This window comes from Dipteris shenzhenensis, chromosome 18, assembly GCF_047967505.1.
Source record: "Dipteris shenzhenensis isolate YYH24624 ecotype China chromosome 18, Dip_SZ_1.0, whole genome shotgun sequence".
In the NCBI taxonomy this organism is placed as follows: domain Eukaryota; kingdom Viridiplantae; phylum Streptophyta; class Polypodiopsida; order Gleicheniales; family Dipteridaceae; genus Dipteris; species Dipteris shenzhenensis.
This window is the reverse complement of record NC_141613.1, coordinates 2,662,356-2,685,164: the sequence shown is the minus strand read 5'-3', so window position 1 is coordinate 2,685,164 and position 22,809 is coordinate 2,662,356. Positions and strand designations below refer to the sequence as shown.

General features: G+C 45.4%; 1 protein-coding gene across 2 annotated transcripts in view; it reads left to right on the top strand.

Moving 5' to 3' along the window:
* LOC147890706 (uncharacterized) overlaps positions 1–22,809 on the top strand; it is a 57,997-nt gene that overhangs the window by 2,842 nt on the left and 32,346 nt on the right. For both annotated transcript variants that reach the window (XM_087389070.1, XM_087389069.1), the window contains exons 2-8: positions 15,863–16,339; positions 16,527–16,828; positions 16,969–17,736; positions 17,866–18,144; positions 18,295–18,456; positions 18,556–19,485; positions 19,573–19,788. In XM_087389070.1, coding sequence (XP_087245196.1) covers positions 15,863–16,339; positions 16,527–16,828; positions 16,969–17,736; positions 17,866–18,144; positions 18,295–18,456; positions 18,556–19,485; positions 19,573–19,788 — 3,134 coding nt within the window. The remainder of the gene's footprint in view (positions 1–15,862; positions 16,340–16,526; positions 16,829–16,968; positions 17,737–17,865; positions 18,145–18,294; positions 18,457–18,555; positions 19,486–19,572; positions 19,789–22,809) is intronic.

Here is a 22,809-nt window from a genome sequence, read left to right as displayed (position 1 = left end):
CCCACCTGTTGGGCGCTGATGACATCATTGGGGATGTCATAATAGCTAGTCCTTGCTATGTGTGATGGAGTTTATGGTTTTCAACCTTATGAGCAACTATCATGAGATTGAAACTGCACTATGCGTATTGCCTTGAGTTTCCTGAGACCTAATGCTTTTCATGTGAGTGTTCTCAAGAAGTACGAAGGACCAGAGCCCGCAAAACCAGTTCAAGAAGAGCCACCAGAGGTGGAGTAGATTCTGAGACCAGAATAGATTGTATATCACATAGTAAAGAAGGGCCCAGAGGAAAGCTCATCTGCCAATACCTTTGTCAAGTTTAAGAACTATTCGGCACTCGATGCCAAGTGGGTAGATGAGGACTTTTTTTCAGAATATCCTCAAGTTTTGCTGTTGTATCAAGAAGCTTCCGTTGAGGGCAACTGATTAGAAGCCGAGGGGATGTCACCATTTGGTACTTCTCTCAAGAAATTAAATATAATCTTTATTAGGATTGACGTCGATCAAAGAATGTTGACTATGGTTAACTAAGAATAAGTTTTATCGTTTTATTTTTCCTTTGTATTCGTAAAAGAGAACTGTGGGGACGCCCACAAGGGACTAGGATTAGTCCAAGAACTAGGAATGCATACATTTCGCTAACCTTTAATGAGTTAAAGTGTTGGTATCTATGTGCGACTTGGAAGGGCGCTAAAAGGCTAAAAAATGATAGAGCAAGTGGCAAAAAGCAGGTCCTACAAGCATAGTTGCGATGGAACGGTGTTTCGACATCCGAAATGTTTGGAATGCCGTTCCGGACAGAGTAGGAATAGGGAACGCTTGGAACGTTCCTAGGCAGGCACTCACCAGGGAACGTTGTTCCGGCCCTTAACTAGCGTTTCGAGTTTTAGGGTTTTGCGGGCTAGGGTAAAACTCACGAACAACACCTTTTCCTTGTATTGTTAGTGTCGTGGTTTGGTGCTCCTCTGTCCTCCATCTCCTACAATACTTCAGCCCCCTTCCAAGCCTCCTTGGTCCCTCTCCTCTCAGCCCCTCCTCTCCACTCTTTCAACCCCCTCTCCTGTAGGCTCTCAGCCTCCCCTTCTTCTCGCAAGCTTTAGGCCTCAGCCCCCTTCTCTCCACTCTCTCCCTATTCTCTCAGCCCGCTCTATCAACCCTCCCTTCTATCTACTCTCTCCCTCTTCTCTCAGCCCACTCTCTCCCCCTTCTAAGTTCTCTTAGCCCACGCTATCAGCCCCCCTTTCTAAATTTTCTAAGAGTGTCTTTAAAAGTCTAAAGCTGAAATGGAAATTTTAGAGATGCTAAAAGTGGTTTCCTTTTCATAATTTAGCATATTTTCATATGAATTGATGACATGTCATATGACGTGGCATTCCGGTTCTTGTTCCCTTGTTCCCCCTTCCTTGAACGTTCACATGAGTTTCCAAATGTTCCCATTCCTTGGTAACTATGCCTACGAGGCAAAAAGCACCAGGAAGAATGGCGCCATTAAAGAAAGCCCCATGGGGGACGCAAAAGCTCCCCAAAGCGGGCAAAACCAAAAAAGCGTAGTTTAGCTTTAGAAAAGCAGGTCTAGCTTTAAGCTAGGCCAAGTCTATAAAAGAAGGGCCTCAGAGCTCCTAGATTCATTCAAGAGTTGTACTCAGCTTGATGCTCTTCACAGAGCGATTGTACGAAGTTTATTTCTATTGCAATAAAGACCTTTGGGGGGGTCCAGCCCTTATTTATGGGCCCTTCTCTTGATGCAAATCATTCTTTCTATTCATCCACGACCTCCCACTGTGATGCGATTCATTTCAGCGTGAGATTGCTCTCCCGTTTGCAGGCGTGAGTGTCCAAAGAGAGAGAAGCTGTTGCGATTTATATTCCAGCCCTAGAGGGTTGTCAAGCTGCTGCAATTAGGGTTTCCAGCATTCCCTGCAAAGTGATCAAGGAGGCCCAAGATCTGTTGGGACCTGACCCAGGGCTGCCAGACTTGATAGCAATCAGCCTACTAGGGCTTCTAGTTGCTGCGATTTTATGCGAGGTGTCGCTTTGTAGTGCCTAGAGTTTGTTTTCAGGCCCTTTTCTTCATTTCACGGATGGTGGTATAACATGTCAAAATAAACCACTAGAGTGGCTATTTGTTCAGCCCTTTGTACGAGGTAATCCCCCAGAGTGTTGGAAAAGTACTGATCACCTCCCCATCTATGAGCCCCCAAATGAGGAGTGCATCGTGGGGGTGGACCTTAGAACAAAAGAAAGAGATTTGGGGCTGCCATATGGACAGAAAACATGCTGCCATGTGGGCAGCATGGAGAAGCATGTACGTGGTGATTGGAGGCCACCATGGAGGACCGATTTGGCATGGCAATGCCTTGAGGTTGTCCACGACTGGAGAGGACTGGATTGCGTGGGCTTTGCAGGCTGCAATAGCTGCGATGAGATGGCGCTGGCGTCAGCCCTGGTACGGACTCTGCAGCAGGCCTCACGGTCCGGAGGATAGAGGAGACCTGAACATAGGCGGAACGGCAGCAGCATGGTTGTGCAATGTTTTTGACAGTTTTGGACCACAAATGGGCTTGAAAGAGGTTGGGCTAGGGATGGACCAGTGGCAGCGTGCCACATGGCCAGGTTGGGCCAGCTAACCCTCAAGGAGTGTGCCCCCACCAAGGGGATGTGGATAGACTACTGGGTTGGCTAGTTGGGGGCTATTCGGTCGGCTATTTTTGTTAGAATTATAGATATAATTCAGCAGTGACCAATGTAATATAATAAGCTAGTTAGGGGCACTTTTTCCTCTTTAAGAGGTTTTTCCCCCTAACCGCAGTTAGTTCACTAACTATGGTTAGTGACTACTAAGGTTTTGTCACTAGGACAAAACCTTATCCCCCTCTCATTGAGTTGTACTCTCACACTCTTCTATTGCAACTCAGCTTTCAGCTTCCAAGCTTCCAGCTCTCACTCTCTCTTGCTCTCTCACCCACCATCTCCTCACATTTGGTATCAGAGCGGGTTGACCCTGCTCTCTGCTTCTCGCATCTAGCTCCAACCTCCCCGTTAAGCTCCAGCTGCAACTCACCTTCGCTACTACAATTCGTTCGTACAGTCCGTACGGATGTACGGAATCCAGCCGTACCAATAGACCGTACCCGTCGTACCTATCTGTCGTACCGTACCGTACTTGCTCGTCTGTGCACCGTGTACCAGATTTGCTCGTCGTACATCGCCTCCGTACTCCGTACAGATCTGCTCGCCATTCAGCACCGTACTGTACCCGCGCGCCGTACAACACAGTACAGCTCTGCTCCGTACCTCGTCGTCCGTACTATGTACCTCGTCGTTAGTACTCCGTACAGATCTACGCCATACCTCGTCGTCCGTACTCCGTACTACGCCGTTGTACGTACTCTGTACATTCGCAACGTACGAAATCCGTACCTAACAGTTCCGGACACTGACAGTTCCGCACTGTCAGCACACTGTCCGTACACTTCTGCTGCAGGCATTCTGTGCAGAGTTTTACTTCTTCAGGTACCCGAGCAGCTAGTTTTTTGGGCAGGCTTTGTTTGCAGATAGCCATTGTTTGGCTGTATTTTTGGAAATACATTTGGAGCTTTGACAGAAATTACAGAGTTGGGGCTTTTGCAGACAGATCTGCAGATCTAGTCTGAAATTTGGGGCTTTTGTTTAGAAATTGCAGATTTGGGGCTTTTAGTATATCAGCCCCTTTCTGGTTGCAATTTCAAGCCACAAATTGGGGCTTTTGTGTTGGGAGAGCAATTTCTAGAGTTTTCAGTTCATACTACCTTTCTTGGAGTGTTTTGCAGCACTTTTGGCAGATTTTGGAGAGTTTTTGATGCTTGGACAGATTTCTGACAGTGCAAGTACAGAAATCTAAGTTGCATTTACAGCCCGTGCTTGGCTGTGTTTTTTGGGAGTTGTGCATTTCATTCCCAGTAAGGGAATTCAGTTTTGTATCTGCTTCAATCTCTTTCTCAAATATGGCCCATCAAAATCAGAATGACTTCCAGTTCGGTGGTCTTTCACAGGAAGACAGGTTGGATGGTACCAACTACTCCCTCTGGAGTTTCATGGTACGCAATATTCTGATTTCTCGCAATTTATGGGATTATGTCAATGGGGATGAGATCCGACCAGCAGATATTGCACCTGCTACCCCCTACCCCTCCCCAGCAAGGAGGTGGAAGAGGTCGTGCACAGGGTGCAGCTGCAGGACAAGTTGTTGGTGTAGCTACAGTTACTACTCCAGAGCAGAAGAGATGGGATTCACGGGATGCCTTAGCTTTGTCATGCATCTCTCTTTCAGTAAAAAGATTTATCATTCCGCATATCCGGTCGTGTAAGACCTCCAGGGCAGCGTGGGATATTTGGAAAGCATGTATGCAGCTCGGAATGATGCAAGGGTATCTTTCTTGAAAAGAGAGTTGAGTAATACACATATGGAAGAGGGTGACTCCATGTCAGTCCACCTCACAAAGCTACAGGATCTCAGAGAGCAATTGTTAAACATAGATGAAATTATTCTTGATTCAGAGATGATTACAACCACTCTGAATTCTCTTCCTGAGTCTTATCTCAGCTTTCATACCTCGCTGAACTTATCATTGAGGGGGGGGTGCAAATCCTCTCACTTTTCATGAGTTGATAGGACTTCTGCTTCAGGAAGAGCAGACCAGGAAAAATTTGGCTTCATGTGCAGGTGAACAAGCCATGCTCTTAAAATTTAAATAAAAAACAAAGGGACAGGCAAAGACATCAGTAAATCAGCCTTCCAATGGGTCAGGACAGCCGTCACAAAAGGCTAAAAATGATGCAAGTAAGCCCAAGAAGAAGGGTTTTTGTCACTACTGCAAAAAGCCAGGTCATCACATAGCAGAATGCAGGAAAAGGCTTGCAAAAGAAAAGAAAAACAGCTCAGGTATGGCTGTTTCAGATTCAGCTCCTCATGCATCTGACAGTGGGGATGCTGCAGCCAACTTTGTTGGACATGATTATGCCTTTTTATCTTGCATTTCAGATTCTAGGTTGGCTGTTCCAGATGCTCGGGATAGTACAGCCACTTGCAGTGATGATACATATGCATTTTTAACTTGCAGTTATGACTCTTCTACAGATGCATCTGCTTTCAGTGTCAATGAAACACTGAACACTTGGTATTTTGACAGCGGTGCATCCAAGCACATCACTTCTAGGAAGTGTCTTTTTACTTCCTTGCATCCACCTCCCGTTGGTAAGAAAGTCACTTGTGCCAACAACTCATCATATTTAGTACGTGGCACAGGAGATGTTGAGCTCACTGCCATTGATGGCTCAATTTTCAGACTTTCAGATGTCTTATATGTGCCTGGCATAACCAAAAATCTTCTTTCACTGTCCACTCTTAACAGAGGTGGATTTCAGGTCATCTTTGAGGATGACAAATGTGCTGTCCGAGACAGCACATTTGTCATTGATGTTGAGCTCACTGCCATTGATGGCTCAATTTTCAGACTTTCAGATGTCTTATATGTGCCTGGCATAACCAAAAATCTTCTTTCACTGTCCACTCTTAACAGAGGTGGATTTCAGGTCATCTTTGAGGATGACAAATGTGCTGTCCGAGACAGGGAAGATGACTATGCCTTAAGGTTATCTGATACTCTGCTGCGTGGGCTTTTTCAGCTTGATATTTTTGAGAAAAGAGCTGCCCATGCTCTTGCAGTTTCTACCCCTACAGTTGCCATGCAAAATGCAGAATTATGGCATGCCCGCTATGGCCACATGCATTACAACAGCTTGATGACACTTCAGAAGTTTTCCATGGTTGATGCATTGCCACCTCTTGAGATACCTCCTCCACATGCCTGTGAAGGGTACATTTTAGGTAAGATGCATAGATTCCCTTTCAAGAAGGATGGTTCAGTTAAAGCTGTCCGCAAATTACAGCTTATACACAGTGATGTCTGTGGTCCCATGAGGACTCCATCGTTGGGTGGTCATCTCTACTTTGTTACATTTATTGATGATTACTCCAATTTTACTTGGGTTTATGGGCTGAAACAGAAATTTGAAGTGTTCACGGTGTTTAAACACTTTTCAGCCATGGTTGAAAATGAAACCGGACTCAAGATACAGACATTGCGCACGGATAGAGGTGGGGAATACTTGTCTGCAGAATTTGATGCTTTTCTGAAAGGCAAGGGTATTGTGCATCAGCTCACAGTCAGGCTGACCCCTCAGCAAAATGGCAAAGCTGAGAGGAAAAATAGATCATGGAGATGGACAGATGTATGCTGAAAAACACATGGAAGGTGCTAATTCAGTGGAATCAGCATATGCAGGTACTCTCCTTGATGAGGAGGAGCCTGCCACATTCGAAGAGGCAAAGGATAATGTGCATTGGATGAATGCCATGCACGATGAGTTGCAGTCCATTGCAAAAAATCAGACTGGGATGTTGTAGACTTGCCACTGGGTAAACATGCCATTGGCACACGATGGGTTTTCAAGGTCAAACGGAAGCCAGATGGCTCCATTGATAGATATAAGGCAAGGCTGGTTGCTAAAGGCTATGCTCAAAAAAAGGGCATAGATTATGAGGAAACATTCGCTCCTACATCCCGGATGACCACCTGACCAATGTAATATAATAAGCTAGTTAGGGGCACTTTTCCCTCTTTAAGAGGTTTTTTTCCCTAACTGCAGTTAGTTCACTAACTATGGTTAGTGACTACTAAGGTTTTGTCACTAGGACAAAACCTTATCCCTCTCTCATTGAGTTGTACTCTCACACTCTTCTATTGCAACTCAGCTTTCAGCTTCCAAGCTTCCAGCTCTCACTCTCTCTTGCTCTCTCTCACCCACCATCTCCTCATAATTTTGCCCCTACCAGGTTGGCCAGTATGGGGGGCATTCAGCTCCCTATTAAAGGCGGCCACTTGGGCCTCACTAGACATCCACTAGTCTAACACGTTAGGGAGCAGCATAACAGCCTTCCTTGGGCCTATATCCAAGAGGTGAAGTGTGCAGACTTAGCTCAGCAATGGGCTGACCCTAGGTTGTCTTTTTGGGTAGTAAGGTACGGTGATCACAGAGGGAGAGTCTATAGAAGGTCAGAGAGGACGACGCAGGCTCATGGATCTAGAGGTGCCAAGGAGATAGTACAAGAACTTTTGGTAAGGTAAGAGGACCATGGTCTGGTGAGACCCTGAGTGTCTCTTTTGTATTGTGTCCTGTTGTTGGATGGAAATATACCTTTTGTGGATTCTGTATTTCTCTTGTGATTCACACTCTATTTACTGGCTTGCATACACACACGGTTGTGAAGTACACGTAAGGGAAGAAGTTTTTGGATTCTGTAGTTAACACTTCCGTGTGCATTCTTGGGATGCTCTTAAGTCTTTCGTTGCGGGATACCCGCTGTGTAGGTTCATTTCTAACATGGTATCAGAGCCTTGACAGAAGTTAAGGGGGAAGTGGAGCTTGAAGGCAAGGACCTTGCTGAAGGACGACCTTGATTCATTGCTTGAGAGAATGTACTTCGACATCAAAGGGATTGTACTCAGGCGAGAGACTCATGTTCAGACGTGTATGACACTCTCACTTTATCCCTTTTCAGTTCATTGTCATGGCCAACAGATATTAGATCCCTAATTTTGGTGACATGGCAAGCTTGATGGGACCAATTACCCATTGTGGAAGATGAAGGTCAGGAGCCATTTAGTGTTTGAGGTAGTCGTGGGATATTTCGATGGAGAGAGAATTCTTGCCTCAATCCACCATTACTTCTCTAGCCACAACAACTGTAGCAGCGGTGACTACTTCAGCGGACCCGATTTTAGTGAAAGCATGGTAGATCCGCGATGCGGATGCCTTATGCTACTAGCCCTTGTGTCTCTGGAGCTTTCCCATTAGCTAACTTTTTCAGGCCCCATGTCCTCCTCTGTTTGTTGCTTTGACAGTGTAGTGATAGCTGATGTTTTCTTCCCCATCTCTTTCGTAGAGAATTTTGACAAACTTATCATTGTTAGAAATTGACCAACAGAGGGTATGAACAACGGAAGATTGATAGAATAGCCTAGGAGCTCACACAGTGTGTGTGGTGGGGTGGAATCACAAACTTCTTAAACTTATGTGCATCAAGTAGATGTGCAGACTCATCAATAGACAATAATCCAGCCAGATATAGAACACACGAAAACAACATATTTCCGTCCAAAGCTATGGACACCATACAAAAGCGATAGATCCAAAGTCCCACCAGAGTGTGGTCCTTTGATATTACCACAAGGTACTTCTACTATCTGCCGGATATCTCTAGACTTGAGCCCGCGTGCTCCACCTCGAGCATATGCAGACTCTCCGTCCAGATCACAACACCTTGCTGCCCTGAGAGATGGCCAATGTTCAGTCCCTAGAGAGCTCAGTCTGCAGCACACCTTCAACTCTCCTTCACCCCAAGTATGAGGCCCAAGGGAGTGGCTTCTGGCTGCTCCTGTCTGCTCTTGTTTTTGCTGAGTTGCTGGATAATTGAATGTCCCCGAAGGGGGCCCTTTTATAGGCCTCTAGGGTGTTGGAAAGGTCATCTCCCCATCTGTAAGCCCCCATATCAAGAAAGCGTGGGGGACGGAGACCTTGTTGGAATGGTCACCTCCCCATCTGTAAGCCCCCATATGAGGAGAGCATGGGGGAGGTAGACTTGGAGATATTGGGGCTTTCACATGGGCAGCACATGAGCTGCCATGTGGGCAGCTGTCAAAGCAAAAGACAGGCGTACAGCCTGCAACGGGGCCCTGTGAAGGGCACGCTGATGTCAGCTGATGTACGGACCTGTATGGTGCTGCATACGTGGCTGGAGAGAGCCTGGCAGAGGCCAGGGGCACATGGTGCAGCATGGCAGGGCAAGGGCGCCTGCAAGAAGGGCCTGTTGATGGCGGAACAGTTGCAGCCATCCAGCCCTAGAAGGACCAAAGGGGAGGGCCCTATATGGGCTGCCCTTAGGTCCTGGCAGCAGCCCAAGAGAGTTGCCCCAGGTCGGCCAATCAATGACTGCCTGGAGGTCGGTTTACAGACTACAAAGTCAGGTAGGGAGGGGCAGTCTGGTTGGCCCATATTCCCCTACCAGGTCGGTTTTTGCCAGCCCCCTTGGGGGCTATATAAAGAGGCCATTGGGCCTCATTCAATTATCACTTGAAGCAGCAGTTGGGGAGCAGACAGCAGCAGCCACAGGCCCACCCTTGGACCTACACACAGGAGGAGAAGGAGGCTGACATAGGGCTGCAGACTGAGCTCAAGGTGCTGCCCATCTAGGCTGGCTTCCGGACAGCAAGGTGGAAGGGATCTAGACAGAGAGTCTACATATGCTGGAGGTGGAGCACGCGGGCTCAAAGATCTAGAAGTGCCAGGCTTGGACCTTTTGGTATTGTATCCTGTCCTACTTTCTGGACGGACTGAAATATAAAGTGTTGCTTCTATATCTGTCTCTGAGCATTGTCTATTTACTGGCTTGCACATCTTTGCACGTTAAGTTAAGAAGTTTCAAGTTTGTGATTCCACACCCCACATCACACTGTGTGAGCTCCTGGGCATTACTATCAGTCTTCCGCTGTGTGTACCCTCTGTTAGGGCCAGGTATAGGGCTGGTAGGGCTGGTTCCACGGACCCTTGTTATGAGAGCCCTTTTAGGGTGGTTTTGCAGCAGCCTGGTCGGCCTGTTTGGGTCGGCCAGATTGAGGCTGCTGGTCAGTTTTTTGGGGCAGGCCTTGGGCCTATAAAAGGAGGCCATTGTGCCTCATACATTAATCACTTGGAGCAGCAGAAAAGCCTTATCAGAAGGGGGCTGGACCCTGCATATATAGGAGGGCATCTGCCTTTGAAGTGAGGGCCAAAGTCCTAGTTTTGTGGTCCACGGACCCTTGTTATGAGAGCCCTTTTAGGGTGGTTTTGCAGCAGCCTGGTCAGCCTGTTTGGGTCGGCCAGATTGAGGCTGCTGGTCAGTTTTTTGGGGCAGGCCTTGGGCCTATAAAAGGAGGCCATTGTGCCTCATACATTAATCACTTGGAGCAGCAGAAAAGCCTTATCAGAAAGCAGCAGCAGGGAGCTTGTCTTGGGCCTCATCATTGGAGAAGACATCAAACAGTAGCTGCAGACTTAGCTGAGGGTGCTGCCCACCTAGGCTAGTGCAAAGACAGCAAGGTGTGTTAGAATTATTATCATATTCTAGGCAGTGGCCAATGTATTGTAATAAGTAGGTTAAGGGCACTTTTCCCTCATTGAGGTTTTCCCCCCTAACCACAGTCTAATTCCCTAACTATGGTTAGTGGATAAGATAGGGTTTTGTCACCTAGACAAAACCCCTCATTTCTCTTTTGTACTCAATTCAGTCCACTATTGAATACACTTACGTTCAGCTCTCTCTCTCTCTCTCTCTCTCTCTCTCTCTCTCTCTCTCTTGCTCATCACTCTTGCTCTCCTTCTGTTCACATTTGGTATCAGAGCACGACAAGCGCTTGGACCAGCTCCTCCTGCCCACAGCCCGTAGCTCCCAATCCTTGACGTCCGTACCAGCTCCATCTGCCGTACACACGTACAGCTCGGCAGCAGTGCCGTACACTGCTCCCATGAGCAGTCCGAACCCTATACGCCAGTCCGCCTCTTCTGTCCGTACGACGTATGGTCTGTCTGTACAGAGTTGTACCAGCGTTGCTCCATTCCGTACTTGCACGCACAGCCAAGCGCTGTTGTCCGTACTATGCACGGATTTTCGTATAGCAGCGCCGCATTCTGTCCGTACCAGTGCCCGTACACTAGTACGGATTTTGTGCTATTGTGTAGGCGCCGTACCATTTGTTAGTCCATATGGACTGACAGTTCGGACCGTACGAGTATCTGCAGCTCCCGTCCGTACGACCTGCAGCTCACGTTTGGTCTTCAGGTGAACATTGCATGAACATTTTGGAAACCGGATGCTATTGAGCAAGAAATTGCTCAATTTTTTTGAGCCATTGTTGGGCTGAATTTTTGGGATAGATCTATTTTGCATCAAGCCATTGTTTGGCTTAGATTCAATCAAATTTGGGGATAGATTTGTGCACATTTGCAGGTGTTGAGCACATTTGGGGCTTTGGCAGACAAATTGCAAATTTGGGGCTTTCAGTCAATTTGTCCTTTTTCAGTCGCAATTTCACCCCAAAATTTGGGGCTTTTGGTTTTGAACTGCAATTTCAGGCATTTTTGGGGCTTTCAGTTAATTTGCCCTCTTTTGGACGCAATTTCCTTGAAGAAATTGGGGCTTCTTTTGGCATTCGGATGCGATTTGGCAGTTGAAAGACCATTTGAGAGATTTGCAAGTAGTCTTGGACTCAGTGTGAGTCAATTTGCAGACTTTTGCCACTTTTTGTAGATTTTCTTTGCAGATGTTTTGGGCATTTGTAGAGCATTGTGGTGCATTTCAAGCCTTTGATACTGTGACAATATTTGTCACTGTGGGCAGATTTTCTTTGACAAACTCTGGTTGTGCATTTTACATCCCAGGAAGGGATTTTACTTGTTCAGTTTGCTGTGTTTTTTGAGTTTATCTGGTAAAAATGGCTTAGAACAACCCCAATGAGGTGGTTGGAGTCCTCACACAGGAGGATAAGTTGGATGGCACCAACTGTTGCCTGTGGAGTTTTATGGTCGGCAACATCTTGGTTGGCAGACATCTTTGGGATTATGTCAATGGAGATGAAGCAAGGCGAGATTCTGTGGCTACACATGTCACTCCTACAGCTGGAGGCAGGGGTAGAGATCAAAATGCAGCACAAGTAATTGGAGCAGCTGTTGCTCCAGTGGTTCCCACTGTAGAGCAGAAAAGATGGGATTCCCAGGGATGCACAAGCTCTATCTGTGATTTCTCTTTTTGTCAAGAGGCTCATTATTCCTCACATTCGGTCATGCAAGACCTCAAAGGCAGCCTAGGAGATATTAGAGAGTATGTTTGCAGCAAGAAATGATGCCAGAGTTTCCTTTATGAAGAGAGACATAGTTGTCAGAAACGGCCGTTTCTTGGCAGGAAACGGAAACAGCGAAACAAAAACGGCGTTTCTTGAAGAAACGCCGTTTCGTAAAACGTGTTTTTGACCTAGACTCCCCCTAGTCATGACACTTGGATGCATCATGCATGCAGCATCGATTATGTCAATGGAGATGAAGCAAGGCCAGATTTTGTGGCTACACCTGTCACTCCTACAGCTGGAGGTAGGGGTAGAGGTCAAAACGCAGCACAAGTAATTGGAGCAGCTGTTGCTCCAGTGGCTCCCACAGCAGAGCAGAAAAGATGGGATTCTAGGGATGCACAAGCTCTATCGGTGATTTCTTTCTGTCAAGAGGCTCATTATTCCTCACATTCGGTCATGCAAGACCTCAAAGGCAGCTTGGGAGATATTGGAGAGTATGTTTGCAGCAAGAAATGATGCCAGAGTCTCCTTCATGAAGAGAGACATAGTTGCCAGAAACGGCCGTTTCTTGGCAGGAAACGGAAACGGCGAAACAGAAACGGCGTTTCTTGAAGAAACGCCGTTTCGTAAAACTTGTTTTTGACCTAGACTCCCCCTAGTCATGACACTTCGGATGCATCATGCATGCAGGCTGCAGCATGATGCATCCTGATTCCTAGACTATGTTATTTCTTTTTTTATGATAGTAGATACAGTACTTACTATTGAGTATACTTTGGAACTTGGTGCCAAGTGGCAGCTGCTTTTTTATATATCATCCATGGGTGCTTTTATTTTAAGTCTTGCATGACTCATGAGTCATGATCATGGAATTTGTGGATCATGAATCATGATCATCTATGGAGTCTGGACATTGGATGCTTTCAAGTTTCAAGTTTCAAGTTTCAACTTGTGTGCTAAGTTTAAAGTACTTCAAACTTCTAAATTTCAGATTCTTGTAACGTCAAACTTGTTAGTCATGATACATGTTGATTTCAGATTATTGAAGCATCATTCAAGAATTTAGAATCATAGAAGCATGCATGATGCATTGATGCTTGAAGCTTTAAGTATAGATAATTGTATTATGTATGATTTGCACTCTATTGATAATTATATTATGTATAAAAAATAAATTTTTATACATAAATTGTATCATATTGCCGTTTCTTCCGTTTTCGTTTCGGCGGGGGCCAGAAACTCTATTTCTTCCGTTTCTGTTTCGACTGGCAACTATGAAGAGAGAGCTATCTCATACGCATATGGATGAGGGAGATTCCATGAATGCTCACCTCACAAAGCTTCATGATTTGAGGGTGCAGTTGCTGAATATTGATGAAGTTATTCCGAATTCAGAGATGATTGCCACCACTCTGAATTCTCTTCCTGAGTCCTATCTTGGTTTCCACATCTCGCTGAATTTGTCATTGAGGGATGGCAGCAATCCTCTCTCTTTTCACGAGTTGGTAGGACTTTTGTTGTAAGAAGAGCAGACACAACGAAATATGGCAACACGGGATGGCGAGCATGCCATGCTTTCTAAGTTTAAGCCCAAGGGAAAAGGGCAGAAAAAGCAACATGCTAATCAGCCCGTACATCAGCATAAGCTTATTCAGGACAATCATGTTCATTTGCAAAATGACTGTGACTAGAATGTCTACCATGATGATCTCCTCTGTCGCGGAGGTTCCCTCGATTACTGTTGGATTGATCGCCTTGGTCGTACTACTTCTTGCGGCAATCTCTTTCATAGTGTCTGAACTTGTGACAATAGTTGCATTGAATGTTTGACACGTTGGTGGATGCATTCCCTCATCCTTGGAATCTTCCTCGGTTGGAATGATTTCCTCTTTATTGATTCTGATGTTGCTGAGGATGATGCTGATGCTAATGATGTTGATGATGATCACTTTTCTGGAATGATCTACGTTTGCCTCTACCTTTGCCTCTTCTTCTGTCTGAAGCTATGAATGCCTGATTATTAGAATGACCTTTAGGTGCTTGGATGGCTTGAGTCCTGAGTTCTTCACCAAGTAGAGCTGACTGAAGTTCTTCCAGTGTCAAAATTTGCCGTTGGATGGCAATACTTTGGACTAGATTCTCGTATCCCTCTCCTAGTCCATTCAAGATTACTTGAACCATTTCTGCGGGGTTCATAGTCTCTCCTGCTGAGAAGGCTAAGGGTGATGTAGATAAGCCTAAAAAGAAGGGTATTTGTCACTACTGCAAGAAGCCATGTCATTATATCGGTGAAAGCAAGAAGGGATTCAGGTATGGCTGTGTCAGATGCATCAGCTCCTCATGCACATGATGGGGAGATGTTACAGCCAACTTTGTGGAAGAGCACTATGCCTTTTTGTCTTGCATTTTAGATTTTTCAGTGGGTAGTTCAGATACTACAGCCACTACATCCATATGCTTTCTTGGCTTGCAGTTATTATCCTTCAAAGGATGCATGCTCTCTCAGTGTTAATGAGACATTGAATACTTGGTATTTTGATAGTGGTGCTTCTAAGCACATCACTTCTAAGACGAGCCTGTTTGCATCTCTGCACCCTCCACCTACTAAAAAGAAGGTGACTTGTGCGAATAATTCTTCTTATTCAGTGTGTGGAGTGGGGATATCATCCTCACATCCACTGATGGCACAGATTTCAGAATTTCAGATGTTCTTTATGTGCTAGGTATAAAGAAGAATTTGCTTTCAGTATCCTCTCTCAATAGAGGAGGATTTCAGGTTATATTCGATGATGCTAAGTGTGCAGTCAGAGACAAAGAGAATGACTATGCTTTGATGTTGTGTGGTACTTTGTATCGGGGTCTTTTTCAGCTTGACATATATGAGAAAAGATCCAATCTTGCACTTTCAGTGAGCACTCCTACTGCTGCGATGCAGAATGCGGAGTTATGGCATGCTAGGTATGGGCACGTGAGCTATGACAGCTTAATGACACTTCAAAAGCATGCTATGGTTGATGCATTGTCTCCTTTGGAGTCACCTCCTCCTCATGCATGTGAGGGATGCATCCTTGGCAAGATGCATAGATTTCCTTTTAAGAAGGATGGTGCACAGAGAGCTCCACGTAAATTACAGCTCATTCACAGTGATGTCTGCGGTCCCATGAGGACACCTGCTTTTGGTGGTTATCTCTATTATGTTACATTCATAGATGACTTCACCAATTACACTTGGGTCTATGGTCTAAAAGCAAAATCAGAAGTGTTTTATGCATTTCAAACACTTTGTGGCTATGGTTGAGAATGAGATAGGACTCAAGGTGTAGACACTTCGCACAGATAGAGGGGTGGTAGCTGGCTGACCAACTCCCGTAGCTGACCACATCATTGACGAAGCACATCCCCCAGTCAGGCAAGTGCCCTATAAATCCTGACCTATGCCATGCAAGATCTGCCCTTGAATGGCCTGCCCAAACAGACCATTGTGGGCAAAAATCGTAGTCTATGGATGGGTAGTGTACTGCTTCTTCTAACTAATCCCAAGCCCTTCATCCTCCGTATATGGGGGCTAGCACAAGCAGGGCATTGCCTGACCTTTTCCTAACAGTCAATTGGGCACACAAATTGATGCGTGCCTTGGAATACTTTTGTCAATATTCGTGTCATTGTTTTTTTTTGAATGCATAGCAATTGTGTGAATTAAAAGGTTGTCATGTTGAACTGCATCATGCACATCCACGGACCAAATCATGGGGGAAAATATTCAGATTGGTGGAGTCTTTTTTTCCAATAAGAATTTACTGAAGTTAATGCTAAATTGTTTTGAATGTAGGTACTTCATACATTGCCTTAAAACCTTAATACTTATCTTGCTATGTGCTCCATTATGTAAAGGCAATTTTGTGAAAGCTTTTGTTCACTTTCTGCCATGTGTTTTGGTTCTTCAGGGCAGTCACAACCACCATGCCATTTGTCCATGTTTTTGGAGGTCACAGACCCTCGAAATACAGCAGCAGATTGGAGTTGCTTTGTGAGCCACCGGCTATCAGTAGTTAATCAGCGTTCTGATGATCGGTCTGTTACCAAAGAATCTCAGAATAGATATTCTAAGGCAGCTAAGGATTGGGGTTGGCGAGAGTTTGTCACATTGACAAGCCTCTTCGATCAAGACTCTGGTTTTCTTGTACAAGATACAGTAGTCTTTTCTGCTGAGGTCTTGATTCTTAAGGAGACTTCTACTATGCAAGAATTTGTAGATGCTGATGAACCGTCAGCAACTATTACAGGGACTGAAAGTGGTAGGATCATGCACAGGGGAACTTTCACCTGGCGAGTTGAGAATTTTCTTGCATTCAAAGAAATTATGGAGACTCGCAAAATTTTCAGCAAATTCTTTCAAGCTGGTGGCTGTGAGCTGCGGATTGGTATGCTTTACTAATAACGAGCCTCTGCCTGTAATGAGGGTGGCTAGACCCCACTTATGGCTTCCGCAAGCTCATTCTGGTTTTCCTGAAGATCCACTCCTTATTGGTTTATCTTTAGGCCTCAAGTTTTTATGGCATTTTTTTCGCTTTTTAGGTTTATGAGTTCAGGTAATTTTCTTCCATGCAGGTGTGTATGAATCATTTGATACCTTGTGTATATACTTAGAAAGTGATCAGTCTGTGGGAGCAGACCCAGACAGGAACTTTTGGGTCAGATATAGAATGGCTGTTGTAAATCAAAAGCATGCTGATAGAACAGTCTGGAAAGAATCATCTATCTGCACTAAGACTTGGAACAATTCGGTCCTGCAATTTATGAAGGTTTCTGAAATGGTGGAACCAGATGCAGGATTTCTTGTCCGTGACACTGTAGTGTTTTCTTGTGAAATTCTGGACTGTTGTCCCTGGTTTGAATTTTCTGACCTTGAGGTAAAGCTAGGCATGATTGTCATTATGTTGTGCATATGGGGCTCATTTTATGCATGCTTATCCCATTCAGTGCTTGCCGCAGCAATTCCTTTGTGTTGATACCTCTTCTTGATGCTGTCATCTCTGATGATTTCTATCAGGTGATGATATCAGACGAAGAACAAGATGCAATTTCAACAGACCCTGATGAGCTGTTGGATTCTGATGATAGCGAGGGTATAAGTGGGGATGAGGAGGATATTTTTAGAAATCTTCTTGCCAGAGCTGGCTTTCGTCTGAGCTATGGTGACAACCCACCACTGCTTTTAGATCCCTCACAACTGCAGGTCACTCTTAGGGAGAAGCTGCTAATGGATGCTGGAGCTATAGCAGCTTTTCTTACAGGCCTGCGTGTCTATCTTGATGACCCAGCCAAAGTGAAACGGTTGCTCCTGCCTACAAAATTGTCCTCTTCAGCGGCTACCACTGGAACAAAGAAAGGTAGTGCAAAGGGGGAGGCTACATCTCCAAGCTTGATGAATCTATTAATGGGCGTGAAGGTTCTTCAGCAGGCCATTGTAGATCTACTACTTGATATCATGGTAGAATGTTGTCAGCCATCAAATGGGGGGGATGAGTTTGTAGATGCCAAGTCTCGGCTTGTGCAGTCAGATGCAAGCAATTCTGTTGCAAAGAGCTCTTTTGATTGGAGGGCTTTTGGGGCTGCTGCACCAGACACAGGCACACAAAATCCCATTGGCCAAAGATTGGATGGTGACTGTGATGGAATGATGGCAACTCAAGCAGTACAAAGCAGTGACTCATTGGCTGTAGACCCACAGAATCCGAAGGCTGTACCAGCTGGATTTCTTTCAGAGTCTGTCCAGAGAGAGTCTTTCATGGCAAGCAACTTGAGTCATGCACAAAAGGTACTCTGCTTTTCTTTTGTGCAGCATATCTTCTCTATAACGAATGCTGATAAGGTGTGTGGCTTTCTGGTCTGTGTTGCCAGAACGAAATGTGGGTTTTAATGTGCTTTTTTGGGGGTGACATTGTAGCCAAAGTGGCCAGAGCAGTCAGATGAACTTTTGGGTCTGATAGTAAATTCTCTGAGGGCACTGGATGGGGCAGTCCCACAAGGCTGTCCTGAACCTCGAAGAAGACCGCAATCAGCACAGAAGATTGCTTTGGTTTTAGAAAAGGCTCCAAAGCATTTGCAGCCTGATCTCATTGCTCTGGTCCCAAAACTTGTCGATGTGTCAGAACATTCCATGGCTGCAGATGCTCTTCTTGACCGCCTTCAAAGGCCTGATGCTGAACCTGCCTTACACCTGCCAGTATGTTGATTGCGCTGTGCTCCATTGTGATTTTACAGTACTTCATCCCAGCACAGTATCAGTTAATGTAGATGCAGCATCCTTTGTGTATTGAAGCTGTTCTCTAAGATATGAATGTAATTTTATCAAGGTGTCACGTGGAATTTGCAGGTACTAGGGGCGCTAAGCCAGTTGGAGGTTGGTAATGATGTCTGGGAGATGGTGTTGGATCAGGCTCTGAAGATTCTTCCCGGTTCAAATGACGAACCTCTTGCCGCTATAATCAGTTTTACTTTCAAAGCTGCAGCTGAATGTCAACAGCTATCACTTGCTGTATGCATCGGTCGACATTTCTTCTATTGATAAAACCTCTCCTGTACTGCACGGCTTCTGTTTCTAGGTTTTTGTCTGACAGAGTATGTGGTGTTGCAGGCAAAAGCTGTTCGGGAAAGGTTGAAACGTCTGGGCCCTACTGTCTCACCTCGGGTATTGGACGTTGTTAGAAGTACAGTTTGTAGTCAAATGGATGTTGCAGAAGCTTTGCTTCGGGATATTGACTCAGATTGCGAGTGCAGTGAGCCTGATATGGCATTGCCATCTTCAAACATTGTATTCGAGGATCGTGATGGTGGGGCTGCAGCTGAACAGTTGCATTTGGCAGCCGCTTGTTGGCGTGTAGCAGATGTGGATATCCTTGTAGAAATGATAACTGTACCTTCTCTTAGAGTAGAAGCTCAAAAAGTCTTTGAGAGGGCCATAGCTAGAGGTGCATTTGGTGAGCATTCTGTAGTCATGGTCTTGGAAAGACGGCATTCTCAAAGGCTTATTATGGATCCACGGTGCAATATGGCTGGCTTACAGAATCCGGAATCGTTTATATCAGGCCCAGCAAGCATATCACTTCCTGAAAGTGACGATGATTTTCCTGTTGTGCTTGGGTTGGCAGAAAGCTTGGCTCTTTCAAGGGATGTGAGAGTGAGAGAGTTTGTCAGCACATTGTATGCTGTAATGTTCAAAGTATATGGAGATGAAGGTTATCGTGAGCGGATGTTAAGAGGACTAGTAGAACGTGCAACAAGCAGTGTTGGTGGTCCCCTTGAGGTTGAACTGGGCATGGACATTTTAACGTTTCTGGTTCGGGAAGAAGAGGGTACTGCGAGGCCTGTTCTATGTATGATGCGTGAAGCAGCTGAGCTGGCCCATGCAGACCGTGCTGCATTGTGGCAGCAACTCCGTGCAGGTGAGGATGAGATTGCACAGGTTCGGAACGAAAGGCAGGGGGAAATAAATACTCTTTTGAAAGAGAAGAGCTCGTTGTCTCAAAGACTTACAGAGGCCGAGGCAACACAGACACGTTTGAAAGTAAGCTCTGTACTTGGAAGTTGAAGAGATAGTGTTCTACTAGCGAGTAAGGTTATATAGAATTTTTATCTCTTTTTGTATGAACAGGCTGAAATGAAGGCAGAGGTGGATAGACTATCACGAGAAAAGAGAGAGCTCTCTGAAAGGGTTCGTGAAGCAGAGAATCAACTTGACTGGGTGCGTTCAGAACGTGATGATGAAGTAGCAAGACTTGCTGCAGAAAAGAAGAACCTTCAGGATCGTTTGCGTGATGCAGAGCAACAACTCTCTCAGCTAAAATCTCGCAAGCGCGATGAACTGAAGGTATATAATATTTTATGCATTGGTGGAACGTGCTACCCATATAAATTTGCCTCTTTCTGTTACCAGAACACGTCTTGCATATCTACTCTACTATGGATAGTAATGATGTGCTTGAAGCTCTTTAAGCTTGTCTACTACATTGGTTATCTGTGCAAATGCTTCCTAAGTATATTCAGTAAGAAAAGTAATGAAGAAACTCCGCTCTGTCCTTTGTTGTAGTCATTGTATCCTCGGATTTTTGGCTTTGGGTATGTTTAGGATCCCTGAATGTAGAATTCAAATCCAAAGTGGGGAGCTTCATAGCCCATTTTCTTTTTAGTTCCTAGGTTTGTTCTATTTTTGGAGTTCATCTAGTCTTAGGTACTCGTTTAGTTTCGTTTATGTGTTTGTATACTCACTTTTTTGGTTTTTTTTTTTGGGGGGGGCTGTACACACACACACACACACACACACACACATTTTTGTAAAAGTGAAATGCCATTCAGTAGGAATTTACATTCATAGCTGCTCCAGAGTGAAGCAACTATTACTCAAACTAAAAGCAGTAATGAAAAACTTCTAACTGGGCCAAAGGAAGGTTTCCAAGAGAATGTGCATCTTGAAGTGACTGATACAAGGAGGAATGAAAGAAATGATAAACATGTACTGAAGCTTGCCCGTACAGCTGAGTGTTACGTGCATGATATAAAGACCACAATGCCCAATAACGACACCATGAGAAAAAGTGATCATAATCTGGCGTAGGAGTATATCTGCCAAACAGCCAGAATTGCCTACCAAAAGAGATCCTGGGAAATCGAGCATGAAGACATTCTTGACTCTGGATAAGAGATCACAGACAACAGGGCAAGTCCATAGTATATGGAAAACATTCTCACTCGAATGCGAGCATGCGGGGCAAACCGAAGAAGCTATACGCCGAGCAGCCACCGGTAAATCACCTGCCAAACAGCGCCACAGGAAGAGTTGCTGTCGTAATGGTAACTTACTACCACATATTCGTGGAAGGCAGACCTTCCACCAATTGAGGGTTTTTTAAGCCCCAAAAATGATTTCCATGTTCCTGAATCCATGGCTGTGGGAGTAATAAGGTTTCTTAGCAGAAAGGTCATCTAAAGAAAAGGTGGAAGGCCTTGATCAAAATTCCAACACACACACGCATATACACACAAATTTTCTTTTTGGGTGAGATCCATGTATGTTTATATTACAAAGAGCAATCCCCAAGAGAAGACATGTAATTACAATATCAGAAGAGTAATCTATGTGATGAACATACATGCAATCACAAAGAGATTGCCCAAGTGACATCCGGAAATAGTGAAAAACATGGAAAAAGGACACACCACACACACGCAGATGCACATGCACACCGTGACCTTTGTATCAGGTGGGTCATATTAAGAATGGCCCCTCGGCTCTGAGATCCCCTCTGAGGAGAGGCGAGATATCATGGGCGTTTCTGTGTTCTTTGGTTAGCATCTGCAATGTATCTGGTCTCTATCTCTCGGGCTCTGCATCTCCATGTCATCTCTTCCTACTGATCCACTCTGACCTCATATCAGCCATTTCCCCCTCCTCTAACTCCACTATGTCATGGGGTTGACTCAATTGCATAGAAATCTGTGACATGTTGCTGTGCTCGATCTGTCTCTGTCCCCTGTACTGTCTCGTCCTGCTGTCTGGTCTATCTCAATAGGGTCTCCGGTGTCTCCTCATCTCAATCTGATAGACCTGGTCATGAAATTGGATCAATCGAGACTCGAGAGAGTGGCCCAAAACTATGACCCTTCTAAAAGAGACAATGGTATCATCAACGGACCTCATAGTAGACTGTGCAAGTACATAGGAAATGCTCCTCTGTTTCCAGCTCCTCAAGTGTGCATGATTTGAAGATCCGTTGCTCTCTAGGTGTGCTAGCGGCTCTCCTTATCTCTATTCTCAGCTGATGGGACGAGATCCGTATCTACCCAATGGCTATCCTCAGTGCATGTGGGAGTTATTGGGGTCTGGTAATCACTTCATCCTCTAATACTCTCAAAAAGTGGTCGCAGTAGAACTGGATCTTGGTTGGCAACTCTTGCACCCCCCTCCCCCCCCCCTCTCACCATGACGTGTAGATCCACCCGTATGATACGATTGATCTCAGCTCATGGGAGTAGGGGGGACGTGGCATCTGCGCTATATTGGAAGGGGGAAGTCAGTCCATCTAAACACCTTGACTAGTAAACCATGTGGATATGCGTGTGTGCCATGCCGTGCTAACTCTCTCTCAGTTAGTCCTCTGGATGACTCTAATGCTAACCTCTTTAGTCTCCAGCCACATGCGCGCACGCATGTGCACACATGCATGCGTGCATGCACACACGCATGCGCGCGTGCAGAGAGAGAGAGAGAGAGAGAGAGAGAGAGAGAGAGAGAGAGAGAGAGAGAGATTAACGTTGGTTGGAGGCCTCGCGGGCCTACGGGACAAAGTGTGGAATACATGAAATGGAAAACCTTATACAAGCCACAAAGGGCACGCTAAGGCCCTTGTTGAGTACTATGCTGAAACTGAAATAAAGAGCTCAATAGCTCAAGCAAAATTGGGTACAAAAACATGTCATATCCTATCATAGCACATCATATCATGTACTATATGAAGTAGGGTGAGAGTAGGAACTGGAACTGGAACTCAGAATCCGAAACTTGGCACTGTGGTGGCTCGTCTATGAGCGGCAAAAATGTCTCAGATTTGCGTCTGTTTGGCTGTCTCATGCTGTGATGGCGGAGGGGGACGTGGTCTCCTCGATCCTTGAACCCGCTATGTTGTGTTTAGAGTGAGCCCACGTCTCGGGCAGTCTCCTCTGAGGAAAGTTGTTATAGGTTGGACCTCAATCAAGTGTGCTCTGGTCGCTCTCCGTGTCGTTGGTGACCTTTGCAATCCTCTCTCGGCAATCCATACTGCTCGCATATACGCTAGCTGCTCCTCCTTCACCCCACTGTGTCCTCGAGCTTACTCAAATGCATAAAAATATGTGA